Genomic DNA, 15850 nt, shown 5'->3' on the forward strand with positions numbered 1-15850 from the left:
CCTGCCGCCGTCCTTGAAGCTACCTTCCGGCCCCGAACCACGTCATTCGCAATTCATCGATGACAACGATCTGAAGACTGTAGTGATAGATATCTCTGCCGCACGATCTGTGGGCTTGGAATCAGGGAGCTTAACCCTAGAAGAATATGTTATGCCCTCCCTGCTATGCGACCCCTCTCGCGCTCTGGCATGACCACGACACACTCGATGTACGGCCAATGACAAGGCCAGCGTCAGGAGTACACGTATGTGCGCCCATTCAGCGTTGATTGACAAGCACAGGGCTAAAGCGGCGTTTAAGAGCGGGCTTGCGATCAGACGGGCCGATGCAAGTGACTCGCATATATGCGAGCACTAGCGGAAGGACGAGGTGGGTACATTGGAAGACGCAAGAATGTCAACATGCCCATTGCCCGGTAGGTCACGTACGAACGTGATGTACAACAAGTATTCGACATAATCAGTGAGAACAAGCAACATCGATCCAGAGAACCTTGATATATACCACACCGGTGTTCCCAAAAAGACCACCCCTGTCCATCGTGAACGTGTGTCAACCAAGGTTGTGAAGCACGGCAGCGGCACTAAACCTTGAACCTGATGATATGACTGCCCTCCCACTGAACAAGATTCGGTTCACCCTGCGCCTGCTCATGCTGCATCCTGCCTGAAGCATTCGGCCCACTTCTCGCCATGAGCAAAGTTGCTCAGATTAAGCGTGGTTACCTCCTCTGGAGATATCACGAGCCGCCTGTTCTGCGTCCTCCACAGCAGCTTGCGGTTCTGAATCGGAATCCAGAGTAGGCGCCGTTTATCAGATCCCATAAGCCAGCCGTCGCCCTGCAGCGTGAATGAATCGTCAAGTTGGAACCATGACATCTCCTCAGCGTCAGGTACTATGAGCTGGATGTCGGCGAGAGCGTGACTTCTGTTTGGCGAGAACGAGACAGAATGAGGTTGAGGTAGGACAGCGCGATCATCTACCAGATGGGGCCGTCAGTGAGATCCAGTGGCATGGAAAGGTGACGCACCCTCTAGTCCCTCGTCAGACTCAGAGCACTCCGTAGAGGCGTCCCAGAACCGGATCGTGCAGTCCCAGCTGCATGATATGACATGTTTTCCGTCGCGTGAAAATGCAACACCGGTGACATAGTGTGTGTGACCCTGAAACGGCTCGCGGAACGGCCTTCCAGTGAACGCGTCCCAAACGCGAACTGTACGATCGACCCCGCCCGAGACCACGCATCGACCATTGGGCGAGAAAACGACAGAGCGTATCCAACCATCATGGCCGCGCCAAGGATCGCAGATGGCCTGTCCTGTGGCAGTGTCCCAGATGCGGATTTCCCCCTCTCTGTCACAGGACACGAGAGAAGCGCCATCTCGCGAAAAGGCAACGGAGAATACAAAACTGGTATGTCCCTCAAGTGATGCGCATGCCGGCCTGGGTTGGCCTGTTTCGAGGTCCCACAGACGTATAGTTTGGTCAAATTCGCTTGATGCGATGCACTTCCCGTCTGGAGAGAATTTTAGGGCCATGGCGCGAGTATGACCCTGGAGAGTATGCACACGTGTCTCAGTCGCGACGTCCATTATCCATATCGGGCCGTCCATTGCCATTGCAATGAACCGCCCGTCCTGAGAGATGGCTGCGGGGTAACAGGTAAAGTCACCCTCGTCATCCCCAGTTGAAAATCGGAATGCGCGGATGAGTTGTCCGGTGGAGACTTCCCACATCCGAACAGTGCGGTCGTACGAGCACGATAAGACACGCCGTCCATCGGGGGAAAACTCCATGCAGAGCATCCCTTCGTGCCCTTGCAAGCGCTGGCTTTGAACGGCAGCAGTGCCCGTCGAGACATCCCACACACAAACGTCTGTACATGTGTCAATCCATGTGACGATAGACTTTCCGTCGGGTGACATAGCCATGTCGCCAAGCCTCTCGGAGTGTCTTCCAGCGATACTCATATCAGCGCGTCGACCTGACACATCCCACACCCTTACAGTCCGATCCACTGATCCAGAAACGATGTGCTGGCCGTCTTTTGAGAAGGCTAACGATGTCAACTTTTGGACGTGACCACGGAAAGTTGCACAAAGACAATGTTCTGTCGTGTTCCAGAGATGAATAAGCCCGAACGAAGAACCCGATGCAATGAATCTCTTGTCGGGAGAGATTGCCACACATATGACACCGTCAGTATGGCCCTCCAAAGGGGAACCAAGAGGCTGCCCTGAGGTATCCCATAAGCGAACGGTCTTGTCATCCGAACCGGAAGCAATCCACTCGCTGTCGTGCGAGAACACGACAGAGTTCACCGTATTTGAATGGCCGCGCAACGGCTCGCACACAAGCTGTCCGGTTTCCGTATTCCATAGGCAAATCGTCCTGTCCTCCGAACCTGAAGCCACGCACTTGGAGTCAGGCGAGAAAGCCACAGAGGTGACCTTATCCGTGTGTCGCTGAAGCGGTAGATGGACAAGTTGCTCAGACGGCACATCCCAAATGCACACTTTCTGGTCATCCGAGCCCGACACGACACGTTTGCCGTCGGTAGAGAAAGCAACCGATCGAACCTGTTTCGTATGCCCTCTGAGCGTGTGAATGGTCTGTCCTTTGGTGGAAGAATAAACAAGGATCATGCCGTGGTTCATCCCCGCTGCTACCAAGTCTTTCTCCGAGGAGAACGCGGCACAGGAGGCCCAACTACCACCTGCATCACAGTGTACAGGTCGGCGAGTCGGCTGTCCGGTCTCAGCATTCCAAACGCGTGTCGTGAACCCCTTGTAAGAGTACGACACGGAGACATCTTTGCCATTCCTCGAGAACTCAGCACAGAGGACCCTGTCGTCATGACCCTCCATGGTGCATTCCAGAGCAGGCCACTCTTCTGATCGGCCGCACTCGACGATGGCTCGTCGGGAGAACCTCGCCTCATAAAGCTGGCATATCTTGGAACTCGCGGGGGCGAATGCTAAGGCTGAGAGGTAAAGGTGCGGAGCAGAAGCTCCGATCGTCATCCCGAATGCTCGGATGAATCTGAGGAAATCCTTGATAATAGAGCCCATTTCCAGTTCTGCCACGACGTCCTATGCGTAGAACAATATGTGAGCTGTGAGACGTCGACATACATAGAAGTGACATGCCTTTGGAATCCACTCCTTGAGTATCCCGAGTGCCGATGCGCAGGTGACCATCGACTCTATAAGACTCAAGACCTCAACCCAGAACAGGAACTTATTTTTCAGAAATTGTTCCGTCATTTCCTGTAGGTCAGGGTCATACGCGATCTTCTCGAGATGATCAGCCCAGTAGCGGGCGGAATAGACCAGACTCGGAGGGATGTTCGCGCGTACGCGCTCGCCTAAGCCAGGGATGTCCGCGTTGAGTCGATAGGATGTTTTGAGCTTGCACATGTTGAAGTGCAGCCGTTTGCCAAGAAGAATGCGCAAAGTCCCGCGTGCAAATGCTTCATGCTCTTCCTTTCCCGGCTCAACGCAAAACTTCCCGCTGCGTTTACGATCTAGAACGAAATCCAGAAACGACGAGTGGTAGGGGCGGACGACTTCCTCAGTGTTGTTGCTGCCAGAAAGGAGTGATGCCATGCATTCGACCACCCTCTTGACTATTTCACGATGATCCGAGTCGTCTTGCCTGTATAAGATGTCCTGCAAATCAGAGACCGACAGTGGCTCCCTCGGCACCAGGATCAGGCGCATCACCGTCTGGTAGTTCTTCAGATTGGTGTCGTTGCCTTGCTCAGATAGGATTCCGAACCGCAGGACTTGCATGTAAAGGCGGTCTAATTGACCTTCCCCTTCACGAGAGGGTTTTATTGTCTCCATGCGTTGTTTGATCGACTGTGTCCCAGTGCTCGAGGCTATGAAACGGAAAGCAGTCGCCGCCCACTGGAATATTCCTTCAGCCCATTGGACAATCCTATCACATATCGACTCGAAGTCTTGCAGTTCTGCGTGGGACTGGGATAGCTTGTCATGAACGTATAATCGTAAGTCCTTCGCATTGTCGGGGTTCTTCAAGATACGAGTCATGGATTCATGACGGACATTGGATCCGAGGGTGGCCATAATGCTCGGCTGGAACCTGCAAGTCACCAGGATGCGGAAATTGGCAGGAAGGCCCCCCTCTTCCTCTTTGGTCGACAATATAGATAAAAGAAGGCGATGCGCGGACTGTTCAAACTTTTCCACAGACTCTTTGCATTCATCCAGGGCATCAACGACAATCACTATCGGGCCGGGAATGGTGAGCTTCTTCGCGGGCTCTGCGATGAGACACCGAAATTGTTCGGCCAAGTCATCAGAAGTGAGGAGGGCGGAATTGCGGGCGACAACATCGGCGAGGACGGTTTTCATTAGGGGGAAACGCTGGGACAAGTCACGGGCGATGGTAGGGAATAAGAACTGTGCGTTTGTGAGCATGTCCTTGTTCCGGTCAAAGAAATAGCAGGACCCTAAATGCTGGTTTTTGTCGAAAATAGATGCTATGGTGTGAGCGATGGCGGACTTGCCCACCCCTGCGGGTCCAGAGAGTACTAGCGCGCGGCGACTATCGTCCTGATCGTGAATCCAATCGAGTATGATCCGCAGAATCGTTTCGCGGGTTCTGGGGAGGCATTTCTTCTCGCTGTTGTACCAGTATCCCTTGGCACAGGCCTCTTCCAACAGCCCCATCCGGACGTTATCCGCTGAAGTCAATCAAAGGTCAGAGTACTGGACGACATACTAACGCACTCCATACCGATATCTTTGACGGCATTCCAGATCCTGTTGACGGTGATCTCCGTCCTAATTGTCGCATGATCCAAGAGCTTCGACCTTAGCTTCTTCAAATTGCATCGGTAATCTTTAACCAACTCAGGCACCGCCTCGTCAGATTTGAAGACCTTCTTGTAGACGTTTGACGCCATTCGCGTTGCTGTCGGTAGGAGGTTAGAAGGATGATAACGCCCAATGGTTACTGAACACACCGAAATCCTTGTCCTTCGCGTAGTCTCGTATGAAGTAGCCGCATTCCGTCGTCTGCTGGGCCAACGCCACGAGAACATCCCTCGCAGATAGGACGTCGTTCAATGGACCCGCCTCTTCCACGAATTCATACACGTCCTGAATAGTGTCCAAGAGATCATAGATGGATCGGTCAAGCTCCACCTGGCCGATGACAGTCTACAATACCAATATTTGAAGGGATTAAAGAGGGCCGATGTGGATCACTCACCTTCTGCACGATGGACAGAATGCTCCAAGCCATCTCTGCGTAGGGATGAACCTAATGCCACAGTCAGGACAAGAGCGAAACTCAAAGAAAGAAGTCGTGAATGCTCGCCTCGACGAGTTTGTCGACGAGCTCGGTAAACTTCTTGACGCGGCTTAACATCGGCCCCCATGATTTTGCCGTCGAGACCAGTCCCTGGGCAAGGTCTTTCTTTTGGTCGACTACAGCAACGCCTCTTTCCGCCAGTGAGCTGGGATTCATGGCCGAGATCCCCTCCTTCGCAGCTTTCAAGGCGGTGGCCATCTCCGAGGATGCTGGTACCATGTCTTTATTATCCTGTGCATGCTATACGTCAGCCAAGTCAATGAGCATCGTAGAAACGTGTCTTTACCTTCTGTGCCCTTTGCGACGTGCTGTCGTCCTTGGTCTGTTCATTTCTGCCGGTGGCCACAGCCGGTTTTTCGGGTTGCGCAGAGGTGGGCTACATTGAAACTATCGTCAGATGCGACGCCAAGCAATGGCCACGGCTTGAGAGGGCTCACCGTGGAAAATGATGCCTCGATGCCCGATGACGAAGAGGCGCGAGGCGCAGAATCGATTGGAGGGTTGCGGCGGCGAGCTTTGCGTGTGATGCGATCGCGTATCTTGCGAAGTTTCTTGCACAAACGCAAACGCATCGTTGATCACCGCGGGAGTCCTGTTAGATCAGAGCAGTTGACGGAGAGCGCGCGCGCGAGAGAGAGAGAGGGAGAGAGAGAGAGAGCAGACGTTGACGCGAATAGCTTCGGCTCGCGAGAATCGAATGGACATCACATGGTTTGGGCGTGGCGATAAGGACCCTGACGGTTGCAGGGCGGGTGCAAGGATAGCCCCACCGGGTGCATAAATCCGTGGCGCCAGTGCGGAGATTGGATGCGATTGGGTTCGTCAGGGTTCAGGACGAAGTTCGCGCAAAGAAATACACGGCAGGAACATGGGACATCCAGGGCATCCGCAGTGATCAGCTTTGCATGTTGATTACGGTCTCTCCCAGCAGCGCGGCCTGGTTTGGTCGAAGGCGGTCAATCGACGGTTCGCAGTGTCGTTTCAGCAGGGACACACGATCATATCGCACTCGGAAGGCGTGGCACATTGGCTGACGATAGCATTGACGCTCGTGCGCATGAGTAGGCATCGGCACGCGTACGCGCAGACAGAAGGCGAATAGGCCGAGACGGATCCCGAGCACATTTCAAGAGTATGCCGCGGAGTTCAAGATACAGGTCGTTTTAGACGTGAATCGACAATGATATTAGACGCTGAGACGGTCGAGGCGATAGAGTACCAGTGGGCGTGGATTGCCACAGCCGCACGCAGATTGACGCTCGTCGGCGCAATTCGGCCTACGACCTTCTCAGAGGACGGCAACGTTGGTGGTGGAGCGACGTGTGCGCATCCTTCTGCTTCGCGCTGTGTTCTCAAACGCAATCCATGCGCCATGCGCATCCAGGGCTGTCAAGTGCCGTGATAGAAGATCGGTAAATTGCCGCACCCGATGGACGAAGCCATATCACCGACATGCCATCGAAGGTAGTCATGGACGACTGGCATTCTACCTGTGCCCGAGCCTCAACTCCCTTTGGACCACACCCGTGCCTGCAGGTGATACATCTACGTACGCCATGTCTTCTATACACAGAACCCAATCCCAGTCCTACCCTCCCCCGCCGTCTCGGAAATTGCCTTCACGAGCCCGACCCTGCCCATTGCAGTCGCCCAATCAACGTATTCTGGATGCCGTCGTGATAGACATCACGGCGGTGCTGGAAGCCGGAACGTCCAGTGCGAAAGAGTAGGCTGAGGTTTCCCTGGGTAACGACTTACCACAACACATCCGTACTGAAGCTCAGTTCCGTGGCCGCCTTGAGAAGATGTCTCGTCTTTTCTCGGACGGCCCTTCGCTGTATGCATGTACCACGATCTAGTAGGTGGGGCAATGTCAAAGCGGTGACCGCCACCAGTCATCACGATCGTTCCTCAGTCCATGAGTAGTCGAGTGATCCTTGATGAATTTCGTGAAGCACTACGGAATGCAGGTGCCGCTATTATTGTATGATAGCCAACATAGCAGAGGGACCATCGAGAATATGGTAGAGATCCAAGCAAGCATGTAGCTGAGTGCTGATGACCGCCCGGTCCCTACACGGTCTTCACGGCTCTACGTCCGAGGGTCCCATCGTCGCGCAGCATGCTCTGCGAGATCGCTATCAACATCATCCGCCATCAATACGGGCGCACCATGTCCAAGCACGTACCTCGTCCACATAGTACCCATCGGACTTCTGCGGGCGCTCATAGTCGGACACGACCTGCGTCTCCACGCCTGTCCAGCAGAAATCGAGTTCAGCGCGGGAGACGGTGGAGGGGAAAAGACGCACGGATCTGGCCGAGGTCGATCGCGGCGTTGCCGGGGGTAAAGCTCGGACCGCCGCTGGCGCCGCTCGTACCGCTCCGGCTCGTCGCCGCGCGGCGGATCGAGGCGCGCGTGTTGAGGTTGTAGAGCATCGTCAGGGCGTAGACGCGACCGAAGCACGAGTTGAGGCCGACGGCGACTGTGCGCGAGTTTCTCAGATATTAGATAACGGGAGAGTGGGTGGGTGTGGGGAGGTCGGGCACGCACTGCTTCCCTGAGGGTTTTGGAGGAAGAAGGCGAGGATGAGCAGTGCGAAGACGCTCGTGACGCAGCCGGTGCGGATGGCCATGCTGGTGAGACGGGAGAGCATGCTGCGGACGGATATAGAGATGAGCGAAGTTTTGGAGCACGGTTGATGGGCGAGAAGACGGACGTTTGCGTCGTCTTGAACGAGGTCCGGACTCGTCGGAATTGCCAGACGAGGCTAAGGGTGATAGAGACGTCGCAGGCCGTGGACGATACTGAGACGAATGTTCGATGAATATGATGTATGTCGTCTTGTGAGACGTGGTTCGCGCACCGAACCATATACTGTAATAGGCGGATGGGTCAGGGCGAATGGGTATGTTAAATGGAAGCTGCACGTACGTTACGGGAGTAACAAGCTGGGCACGTTGACTGAGATGCGGGGCCTTGACTAGGATCGCGGAGGTATAGATGCCTCCAACCCACTGATAAGTATGGACGTTGTCAGGGGGAGATCCGGAGCTGGACGACGAGGAAGGCCTCACCGCGGTTACGCTCATGGCAGCAAGGACGAGGGTGATGACATTGTTCCGCGAGCTGAAGATGCGCCATGTTAGCTCACGCGGAAGAGAGGAGGAGTCGCGTGAAGGACGCCGTGTACTTGGACGCACAGGTTCCGGAAGCGGTGCAGAAGGAATAATTGGACGATCAAGGCCGAGCACGCGGTCGCGGTGCAGTACGTCGGGAAGGTCCAGTATTGCCTCGAGATGGCTTCCAGATTTCCTGCTCGCGCGAAGAAGTTGAGGGCCCGGTGAAACCGGAGAAATGCGGAACGTACCCCAATACGTGATTAAATACTGTGATCATGAAGGAGTCAGCGCGACTTGCTGATGGAATCGGAGATGAAACTCCATACCAGGTACGCCGTGCCGTTCCCCGCGGCAGCACCGACGGTGTCCACGAGAAAAAGCAGCCACAGCGTCGCCTTCAGGAAGGAGTGGTCGTTTGGGAAGCGCTTGAAGCAGATGTACATCTAAAGGTAAGACGAACATGAGAGAATCGGACGGGTATGGACGGGGTCGAGTACCTGTGTGATCTCCCACATGTATAACATGCAGTCGACCCAGGTTCCGATGAGGATCGCTCTGCACGACAATTGATGAGATGACGATGGAGAGAGCAAGCTAGACATTCGCGGATGCGACACGTACCCGAGGGACGCGTCGAACTGGCCCATGACGAGGACTCTATATCCAGGTAACAAGAAACAGATGAAAGAGGGAAAGAGAGGAACGCCAAAAACGGAGTGGGTCGGGACCGCTGCATATGTACCTGCGAGGCAGGGGCAGCACCGAAACGAAGCAACCAAAAGAAGCCGGACGGAGAACTCCAGATCAGTCGGGCGCCCGTTCGCGAACCCTCCGCGTCCAGGCGCATATCGAGAGTAGTGATGGCCGCTTTATGTACGCCGTCGTATGGTCGCGGCGGCTAGGCTGATCAGAACTTTTTGTGGGCCATCGACGCTGGTGGGCTCGACATCGGGGTGAATCCTGATCGCAGCTCCAGCTACGCGAAAAAGATGACCCTGGTTGCCAGTTGAAGAGCGGTTCAAGATCCCATGGCCGGTGTCGACGCCCGCCCTAGCGCCGCTGGCGGCGTTTCTGCCCCGCGAGACGGCGCGCTTAACCTCTCCTCGCATTGGTGCGCTCGTCGATGCCTGACGATCACTCCGTACCCCGTTGAAGTTATAAATAGCGATAAACGTTCGGTGGTCGTCTGGGCCATGTCTTGGCGCTCCCAGGAGATATCATCGTCGAGGGCAAGTTGAGGAGTCAGCTCCTGTCGTCTTTGCTAGCCATATGTGCTACGAAGTTCTCGTTCATGTCCATAGATGCTCTCGAGGGCAGTACCTGCCATGAGGTCATGAATCGTATCGTGTTGAGCTTGACTGCAGATGGAGCAAAGTGAACGTGTGTGGTGCTACTCAGAGTTTGCCGGCATCCTCGTCAGGTCTAGCAGCAGGGGTATCAGAGAGATTGTGAGACGCAATGAACCTTCTTGCGGTTCAGTTTGCCCCAACCGTACCACGTTCAGCATTCGGTCTAGTGGTCGTAAGTACGGTGTACCGGATGATGGTCGACAGGAAGGGAATTTAGGGGGATCTAATCTACGGACAACGTTATCTCATACGGACGCGATAGCGCGTCGCATTCCTCCGCTCCTCCTTTTCTCACGGGCCAAGGCCATCTCTGGCGATCAGTTCATCCGCCCTCGGACGGCATTTGACCGACGACTCCTTTGCTTTTACATACGACGCTTTCCATCCCGATCTCTGCATCCTACCTCTCATCACTGGTGTAGTTACCTCTTCGCTTGGCTGAAGACGGGCACTGTAACGCACAACATCACGACGACAATATAGAAGAGGTCGAAGCTAGAAAACCATCGCCCTAACCGACTCTCCCTGCGGAGCTGTCTCCACCTCACAACGAGACCACAGCAGCACTAGCGCAAACTCAATATCTGCACTAACTCACGCGGAAGCAAAAAAAAGAAGTCATCGCCATCTCGGACAGACGCGGACTTGTGCGGAGAGAGGACCCACTGAGGAGTCGAATAGGTACGCACGTTCGTCCCTCCTCCCTGCGCCTCGTCGTCATCTCGCCCTAGCTGCCCCGCCCCGGCCTCTTCTTTCTTCACACGCCGTGCTGTGTCCGGCGTTACGCTGCGATGCTTCGCTAGCTCTGACTTTGGCGGGGGTGGTGCATATGCATATATACGTACTTGCTCGCGCGCCCATGGAGCGAGTGCATATTCTTCGCTCTCTTTGCCCTTCTTATTTCTCTGCGTCAGCAAGTCACTGCAGGCACATACAGTCGTCCCTCAGCTCTTTCCAACCCCACGCGAACGAGAGGGACAACAAACTAACTCGTTTTTCACAACGACCCATAGATCCGTCGCCTCCCTGCGACCTTCAATAACATCAATCTACACCAAAATGGTTTCCACCAAACCGATAGAGTCGCACGAAATGACCCCCACGCAATCTGAAGGTTCGTCCTCCCTCTCTCCATTCCTCCCTCCAAGCTTCGAAAGTAACCTTGTGTTGCCTGGACTCGTCAGAATCCGCGCCCACCGCCGTGCCGCACTCGCGCTTGGAAGAGTACGAGCGCGACTCGAACAGCCGGCCGCCCTACATCCTCACCCGCACCGAGCTCAAGCTTCTCGGGATTGCCGGCGTAAGTCACTCTTCTATCCCCTCCTTCCCCTCTCCTTCCCCCCCTCTCCCACGTCCTTCTCGCAGGATGCTGACAAAGGCAATTCGGATCTATAGGTCGGCTTTTTCCTGGACGCCTACGACCTCTTCATCATCAACCCGGTCTCGACCATGCTCCAGTTTCGGCTCTACGGAGGCGAAGCGATCCCCGCCGGCCTCCAAGGTGTGCTCAAAGCCTCGGCCAACATCGGCTCCGTCATCGGCCAATTCGCGTTCGGCTACCTCGCCGACGCGCTCGGACGCAAAGCCATCTGTCCGTATCACATACATGCTCGACGGGAACAAAAATCTGACGAATTCGGGGTGTTATCACAGACGGCAAAGAGCTGATGCTGATCATCTTCGCGACGATCATGTCGCTCACCGTGCCCACGGGCCAGATCTCGGCGAACGCCAGCATCGTCTATCTCACCATCTTCCGTATCATACTCGGCATCGGCGTAGGAGGGGACTACCCCATGTCCGCCTCCGTCACGTCCGACCGCGCCAACCTTCGCAAGGTACGCGCCCGTACCCGTCCCGTTCCCCTCGGACGTCGAATGAGCGCTGACGGATTCTCTGATATAGAGGGGCACGATGCTCGCGTACATCTTCGCGAACCAGGGCTGGGGCTCGCTCGTCGGCTCGATCGTGACGATGGTCGTGCTCGCGTGCTACAAGCACGCCATGGACGGCGAGGGCGAGACGTCCAAGGTCGACGGCGTGTGGCGCATCATCGTCGGCGTCTCGCTCATCCCCGCGTTCGGCACGCTCTATCAGCGCCTGACGCTGCCGGAGTCGACGCGGTATCAGCGCGCGCAGCGGGACGCGGAGGCGAGCGACGACGATATCGCGGAGCTGAAGAAGAAGAACGCGGAGGACGTGAGCGTCCGGGAGAAGCCCGCGCCCCCATCGCCGTCGTCAAACGCACCGGAGCACAAGGAGCCCGCGAAGCCGAAGAAGGCGCATCTCATGGAGTTCATCGAGTACATGAGCGAGTGGCGGCACGCGAAGGTGCTCATCGGGACGTGCACCTGTTGGTTCCTGCTCGACATTGCGTGCGTGCCCCCCCTTTCATCGCGTTTCTTGCCTTTGTTCCTCGAGGAGGCCCTCTGACGCGTCGCGCGTGCGTGTAACAGGTTTTACGGCATCAACCTGAACCAGAACGTGGTGCTGCAGCAGATCGGGTTCGCGGGCAAGACGGGCACGCCCTGGCACAAGCTGTTCAAGATCGCGACGGGGAACCTGATCGTGACCGCGCTCGGGTTCGTGCCCGGGTACTACTTTACGGTGTTCTTCGTCGAGAAGCTGGGGAGGAAGAAGATCCAGTTGGGCGGGTTCTTGCTCGAGGCGTTCTTCCTCGCCATCCTCGCCGGCAAGTTCCACACGCTCGGCACGGCGAGCTTCGTGGTGCTCTTCGCGTTTTTGCAGTTCTTTTTCAACTTTGGGGCGAACGCGTGAGTGGTTCTCTCCGTCTCTACTCCGTTTTTTTCTCTCGTGTTCCTGCGCAGACGGGTGCTGAACTCGTTTCGTGGGGGGAACAGGACGACGTATATGTACCCGGCGGAGGTGTTCCCGACCAAGTTCCGCGCGTTCGCGCACGGGATGTCGGCCGCGAGCGGCAAGGCGGGCGCGATCATCTCCGCGCTCGCGTTCAACGCGCTCTCGGAGTCGGTCGGTACCCCCGTCGTGCTATGGAGTGAGTCGCGCCCCGCCCCCTCTTTCACTCCCGAAGTGCTGACGAGTGGGACAGTCTTCTTCGGGTGCTGCCTCGCGGGCGCGTGTTTCACGCTGTTGTTGCCGGAGGTGATGGGGCGCGATCCGGACGTGGTGTATGAGGAGGAGATGAGGGAGAAGCGGCGGGCGCACAGGCAGCAGTGAGTTCCCCGACGCGGTGTGGGTGGTCTCACGGTAGGATGGTATGAGGAGGAAGGAAGTCAAAAGAGTAACGGCATGCATCGTGCAAGTGCTGGCGATAAACAACTCAATCTCACCGTGTATCAGTATTCTTACAAGTCAAAAGCAAATCGGACAGTGCTTTCGTAGATAGATAATACCATGTTCTGCTTTATTATTTGTATGTTGGACGTGCACAATATCGTGGAAAGACGCGCGGGGATGAACGTGCGCCTCTTGTTGTTGCGCCGGCCACGACCGTGTCTGTGCATCTCCGTCTCGCGAGATCAATCAATACACCAGGACCAGCTTGTTCTTGACCAACCTCTATACTTCCCTCGCGTACTGCGACGCGATAACTCTAGTCCTTACACCTATGGATCCCCAGCACACCCTTGTATACTCCGGCGCGGGACCCTCGTCCTTCACGTCCAGCTCCGGATCCGGATCGCGCTACTCTTACGAAGTCATACCCGGTTTCTTCGTCCACGACGCGCCGCTCCCGGAGGATACCGCGGTCCCGGTCGCGAACGCGGTCTACCTGCCGAGGCCGGTCGCGGTCGACGCGGTGCGCTTCCCTTCTCTATTCTCCCCCCTCTCACCGCTTTTTCGAACCGTTTGGATTATGATTACTGAATCCTTGTGCGCGTGGTGTAGCTGCCGCCGCGGTTCGGGCTGGTGGACGAATCCCCGGAGCGGTGGACGACGTTCGTGGGCCGGATCGGCGAGCTGCAGGCTCAGGCGGAAGGCGAGGGCGCGGGCGTGAAGGTGTTCTGGCTCGGACGGCACGGAGAAGGATACCGTACGTTTGCATGCGCGCCTGGACGAATGTGACAAGCTGATACCTTGCGCTGGATATCGTGGCAGATAATGTCGGGGAGGCCAAGTACGGGACGAAGGTACGGTGCACCTCGTGCGGGTCGGCTACACACATACCTGTTGATCCTGATCGTATTATTTTTGACTTTCTTCTCATGTAGGCTTGGGACGAGTAAGTTCTCGACGCGAGCGGGACGATCACAAAAATACTTGGACGTTGAACCAAGTCTCTTCCCCTCCTCCTCTTTTTGCTCAGTTACTACTCCAAGCTCAACGGCGATGGCGAGATCACCTGGGGCCGTATGTGCTTATGTCGCCAAGCACAAAGGGCATGACGCTGACGCCCTTGATCCGTCGCAGCCGACCCGGAACTCACGCCTCTGGGCGAGTCGCAAGCGCGCGCGGCGCACGATTTATGGCAGACCGAGGTTACCCCACTGCCTCGTTTCGTCCACAGTCACGACGGCTGACGGCGCTAGGGCAGGTGACGGCGGGGATGCCGCTCCCGGACAGTCTATACTGCAGCCCGCTCACGCGCGCGCTGCGGACGAATCAGATCACGTTCGACGGCGTCGTCGATCGTTCAGAACGGCGGACGACGGTGGTCGAGGTACGGTCCCTCTCCCCTTTCCTCTCCCCCTCCCCCCCGCCCCCCTCACCGCTAACGCGCATCTGTGTGTCTCGCGTGCGGTGGCGGGCGTAGTACTGCCGCGAAGAGAACGGGGAACACACGTGCGACCGGCGCCGGACGCGGTCATACATCCGCGCGACCTTTCCCTCGTTCGAGATCGAGGACGGGATGACGGAGGAGGACGAGCTGTGGGACCCCGTCGTGCGCGAGACGAAGGCGCAGGTGGACGCAAGGGCGAGGGCCGTGATCGGGAGGGTGTTTGGGAAGGATGGGGCGGAGACTTGTACGTATTACGTTCCTTCCGTCTCCTCTGCGTTGGCGCGCAGGGCTCATGGGAAGGTCAGATGTATCGATCACTGCGCACGGGGGGTGGATTAACGCGTTTTTGCGCGTGGTGGGCCATGCGCCGGTGAGGCTGCCTACGGGAGGTGCGTGCATGCTACTTCGATGTAGCTACATATGCTGATTCGCTCATTTGGTATCGTTCATCTTTTGCAGGCGTGATTCCTGTTGTCGTCAAAGCTACGAGAGAGTCAACGTAGATAGATAGTTGTAGCGAGGTGCTCGTTCTTGAAAGCCTCAGGCAAAAGTCTGAATAATGTCCTGCTCGGCGCCAGAAACGAAAGATGGTTGCCATGCGCCTTGCATCCGGCCCCGAGTCCCGAGTACTCCGGCGGCCCACGTGAGCGCCCATCGTTCCCACCGGCCGCGGTCGTGACGTTCGCTCCTCCACCACCTTCGTCTTCTCGTTCCCCCCTTGCGCGTGGTCGGGACCTAATCTTGCTCTTGATCGACGGCTGACCTTCGCAGAACCTCATCCGGTGACCGCGTTCGCGTTCTTGACTTTGCAAGCAGGCTACAAAGTACCGAGATCACCGACGATTTCTCGTGAGGATGTGGCGAGCGTGTAAAAACTATACCGTCTTGCGACTGGCTGGTTCTGTCTCAAAAAGAATGAAAAATGTGTCATTTTCACGTGTCTATTCCTAGTCGACTCCGGACGTTGCTTCATTTTTCGCTTTGTCCACCTTATCGCGCTGAGATCCTCGTTATCTCGCTTCTCCCGGTAGGGAGGGGATCGTTGGTGAGCGCATTTTCTGTTCGCCCTGGCGCAGTCTGACTGAAACTGCCAAAGACGAGCGTTTGGGCGTGCCCACGAGACCACCTCGTCATCGTGACGCAGGCTGAAACCCCGAAGCCACAGTCCGGCGGTCCTTGGTGCAATGGAACGACTTCTTTTCCAGGTTCCGGTTCACTATCGATGGCCTCGCTGGAAACGGAGTGAGCTACGCTGGGAATCGTGGATGTTGCCGGATCAGATCGCCGCGTGACCGCGGACGCATCCCAGCGCATCCTCTCCTCCAATGCCAT

General features: G+C 56.3%; 4 protein-coding genes across 4 annotated transcripts; 2 read left to right on the forward strand and 2 right to left on the reverse strand.

The window, feature by feature from the left end:
• Positions 1 to 651: 651 nt before the first annotated feature.
• Positions 652 to 5916, reverse strand: PUNSTDRAFT_130427 (uncharacterized protein; the record flags this gene model as incomplete). Its single annotated transcript, XM_007379663.1, has 10 exons — positions 652 to 980; positions 1032 to 1099; positions 2420 to 3093; positions 3136 to 4712; positions 4766 to 4942; positions 4995 to 5190; positions 5243 to 5293; positions 5357 to 5575; positions 5631 to 5720; positions 5782 to 5916. 10 exons carry the CDS (start codon positions 5914 to 5916, stop codon positions 652 to 654), a joined length of 3516 nt encoding a protein of 1171 aa, XP_007379725.1.
• Positions 5917 to 7417: 1501 nt separating this feature from the next.
• Positions 7418 to 9114, reverse strand: PUNSTDRAFT_124175 (uncharacterized protein; the record flags this gene model as incomplete). The annotated part of the gene is made up of 12 exons (XM_007379664.1): positions 7418 to 7471; positions 7534 to 7601; positions 7657 to 7830; positions 7899 to 8002; positions 8065 to 8152; positions 8212 to 8222; positions 8280 to 8474; positions 8549 to 8660; positions 8716 to 8734; positions 8794 to 8910; positions 8965 to 9022; positions 9089 to 9114. 12 exons carry the CDS (start codon positions 9112 to 9114, stop codon positions 7418 to 7420), a joined length of 1026 nt encoding a protein of 341 aa, XP_007379726.1.
• A 1233-nt stretch (positions 9115 to 10347) lies between these two features.
• Positions 10348 to 13225, forward strand: PUNSTDRAFT_118149 (MFS general substrate transporter). The gene is made up of 9 exons (XM_007379665.1): positions 10348 to 10497; positions 10830 to 10930; positions 11001 to 11116; positions 11212 to 11407; positions 11470 to 11654; positions 11722 to 12191; positions 12273 to 12590; positions 12678 to 12832; positions 12887 to 13225. Exons 2-9 carry the CDS (start codon positions 10876 to 10878, stop codon positions 13012 to 13014), a joined length of 1623 nt encoding a protein of 540 aa, XP_007379727.1. The 5' UTR covers positions 10348 to 10497; positions 10830 to 10875; the 3' UTR covers positions 13015 to 13225.
• Positions 13226 to 13405: 180 nt separating this feature from the next.
• On the forward strand, positions 13406 to 14945 carry PUNSTDRAFT_60980 (phosphoglycerate mutase; the record flags this gene model as incomplete). The annotated part of the gene is made up of 9 exons (XM_007379666.1): positions 13406 to 13546; positions 13687 to 13831; positions 13897 to 13928; positions 14010 to 14020; positions 14105 to 14148; positions 14209 to 14276; positions 14333 to 14458; positions 14552 to 14762; positions 14824 to 14945. The coding sequence occupies 9 exons, from the start codon at positions 13406 to 13408 to the stop codon at positions 14943 to 14945; spliced, it is 900 nt and encodes a 299-aa protein (XP_007379728.1).
• Positions 14946 to 15850: the final 905 nt, after the last annotated feature.

This window comes from Punctularia strigosozonata (assembly GCF_000264995.1).
Source record: "Punctularia strigosozonata HHB-11173 SS5 unplaced genomic scaffold PUNSTscaffold_2, whole genome shotgun sequence".
In the NCBI taxonomy this organism is placed as follows: Eukaryota; Fungi; Basidiomycota; class Agaricomycetes; order Corticiales; family Punctulariaceae; genus Punctularia; species Punctularia strigosozonata.

Coding starts and splice junctions, on each gene's coding strand:
- PUNSTDRAFT_118149 (XM_007379665.1), top strand. CDS start 10,876: ATGGTTTCCACCAAACCGATAGAGTCGCACGAAATGACCCCCACGCAA. Junction 11,408..11,469: donor GCTCGGACGCAAAGCCATCT/GTCCGTATCACA, acceptor GTGTTATCACAG/ACGGCAAAGAGCTGATGCTG. Junction 12,591..12,677: donor TTCAACTTTGGGGCGAACGC/GTGAGTGGTTCT, acceptor TGGGGGGAACAG/GACGACGTATATGTACCCGG.